General features: G+C 39.9%; 1 protein-coding gene across 1 annotated transcript; it reads left to right on the top strand.

Moving 5' to 3' along the window:
• The first annotated feature begins 495 nt into the window (after nucleotides 1-495).
• LOC127970535 (SE-cephalotoxin-like) lies at nucleotides 496-2,072 on the top strand. Its single transcript, XM_052573137.1, has 2 exons — nucleotides 496-1,798; nucleotides 1,900-2,072. Exons 1-2 carry the CDS (start codon nucleotides 559-561, stop codon nucleotides 2,070-2,072), a joined length of 1,413 nt encoding a protein of 470 aa, XP_052429097.1. The 5' UTR covers nucleotides 496-558.
• Nucleotides 2,073-2,837: the final 765 nt, after the last annotated feature.

Here is a 2,837-nt window from a genome sequence, read left to right as displayed (position 1 = left end):
CACTGCTACAAGGACACCTTCAAATAAAGTGCAACCTTATTTTCTTTATGCAAATCGTTAAAAATAAATTAAATATTTTTATGTGTAAGTTAATGCCAAATTAAATAAAAAAAGCACCTGCATGTAATTAGATCTGTTATTTATTTCTGTAATTACATTTTTCATTACTTTATTGAGCCATCCCTTAAACCTACCCATACCACCAAACCTGTCTGTTAACCTTACCTGTATCCCTCCATAGCAGCAATACAATATGAACACATTGTACTTATATATTTATTTATTTTTGTTGATGTAACTACATAGCAGTTAAAGCCACCTAATGTAAAGTGGGACTATAAGAAATCCTCTGTAATGCATCTTTACCACCAAAGAACAAAGTGTGTGGCTTTATAAACAAACTGAATTAAGCCACTAGGCTTAAGAAAGTAGGCTACATATTCAATGCTTCTAATTACACTTAATACTTTCTTTTTAACAGGTTAAGCTGCCATGGATACTGTGAAGACTTTCCTCACTGTCCTTTATGTGCTTCTATACAGATGTTTCTGCTCAGAAATGAACTGTAATGATGGAGAATGTAAACCCATTAAGGACACCACACAACTATTCTGTGAGTGCCATAAGATGTACCGCGGTCCAGCTTGTATTATTGACTATCCCGCTCTGGAAAGTAAGATCAATGGTATGATCTATAAACCAGTCCCTGATCTGACAACAGTTTATTGTAGCGTCAAGGAGCTGAAGGACTACACACAAGAAATAGTTGAGTCTGTCCAACATGACACCCAGTGGACACAAATAGTTGTGAAATACAGCAATGTGATTCATAAGTTTAGGAACATCAGCACATTACATGCACAACTTAAAAATGGTACGATAACCCAACGGCACTATCTGTCTGAAGTTGGAGCTCAGTTCACAGAGGAAAACTCTTTTCAGTTTCATCTCACAGACTTTCACCACATGATGATGGGCACTGGAGAAGAAAACAACATTCTGGATGTTTTTCGCAAGTCGCTGGTCCAGGACTCCCAAAGACAGTCTGCTGAGCCAGTAGAGTGCACAAAATATTACATGGACCAGATTGATTATTTTGTGCGCTACATGTTTGCCCTTGAAAAGGAAGCTGTTTTAGCTTGGTCTAAATATCTAATGGTCACTGGAAAGTCAGAGAACATTGATTTTGTTGAGAAGGTTTTTAAGGACTATGTTTCACAGCAGTGGAGACTCTTCAATAAAAATGGATGTGGCCCTCTGAAGGCTGCAGATCTTCAGAACAACCATTGTAAGGAGCAGTACCACAGCACAGCCCAGCAGCAGGTCAAAATTAAATGTAGTGGATTATTGAAGCCCTTCCCCGAGTCTGTGGGGTGTTCTGGAGGACAGTGGAGTGCTTTACCTGTGTGCTACTCTGAGCAGGTAAACGGACGAGTTGAGTGCAAATCTGAAGGTGGAGTCACTGTCTGTAAGGCCACATGCTCGCCTGGCTGGGGCTCCGCCACACACCCTCTGCCTGCTGAGTATAAATGCCCAAAACCACCCTGTCCATCCTTCACACCACACACATGTAACAATTGCACACAGAACAGTGTGTGTAAGGACCATGAGGTCTGCACTGGCTCCTTTGGGACATGTCTTGACACATGCCTGGTTAAACCCTGTGGAGTAAACGCCAAATGCTCATCCTCCAATCATGACAGGACCTGCACTTGTGTGAGCCCTTGGAAAGGAGACCCATACCAGGGCTGCAGGAGTCAGGACCTCCAGTGGGTTCAGACCGGAGGGGTGCTCAGCAGTATGTAAACTCTTTTACTTTACATATACTCTCATCAGATCAGAGGCTGATCCTCTCAAAGCATTGGGCTTGATTAACCCATAAATCATTGTGATTTACAGATGCTGTTCGTTCTAATGCCCAACTTGCTGTGTGCAAAGCCATTGGACCTGACAGCGGGTGGCACAGTGGTTTTGTAAACGATCAATGCTGTAATTATGAATATGATGGAAGAAAGCATCAGGCCAATAGCTATGAGGTACATCAGTGCAGTACTGTGAAGGAGCTGAACTAGGATTGTAATCCAAGATTGTTCTGATTTCTCTAGCCTTCCTCTTGATGTGTTTGTCAGAACACAGGAGTGGATCAGGTGGTCAACTTCAATCAAAGGGGTTTATTTAACACTGAAGATATATTCAAGTGTGTGTGTGGTTCAATAAAACAGAAATAAAGAAATAATCAGATTAAGACTTCAGTTTCAAAACAAATCATATGAACCTATACAATATACCAAACACAATATACAGTATCAACTTTCTGTGGCAGTGTACAACGTGATACAGAATTGTCCTAACATATGTAAACACAATAGGTCACATTAAAACTGAAAGTCCCAAATACTGGCAATGAATATCACACAGCAAAAAATTAAGTACTCTAATATTATATAAACTTCACAGAAATAATTCACAGTAGAGCAGCATAATGATATGAATAAACACAGCAGCAATATTATATTCATAAACGCAGCACATGAATGCGCTGAAGGTGCTAGCTTAGTATTAACACTTATTTCTGGCATTCAATTACAAATACCAAAATGTCTCAGAATTGAATATTAGCTTCAATGAAAAGTCTACAGAGCAGAAAAGATACTCACTATTACTCACAGACGTTTCTATTGACAAATTATAACAAACACATGCAGGACAATTGACAGACTGTAGGCAAGGAGATGACTCCTCTCCTATTTCTTCAGTAATTACTGTATTTAATCTTCAGGTTCTGGTTGATCCGTGTGGAGGAAGTGGTTGGAAATGGATGGAGGGGGAACAGAGGA

This window comes from Carassius gibelio, chromosome A4 (assembly GCF_023724105.1).
Source record: "Carassius gibelio isolate Cgi1373 ecotype wild population from Czech Republic chromosome A4, carGib1.2-hapl.c, whole genome shotgun sequence".
NCBI lineage: Eukaryota > Metazoa > Chordata > Actinopteri > Cypriniformes > Cyprinidae > Carassius > Carassius gibelio.
The sequence above is the reverse complement of the archived record's forward strand: the minus strand, read 5'-3'. Positions and strand labels throughout refer to the sequence as shown.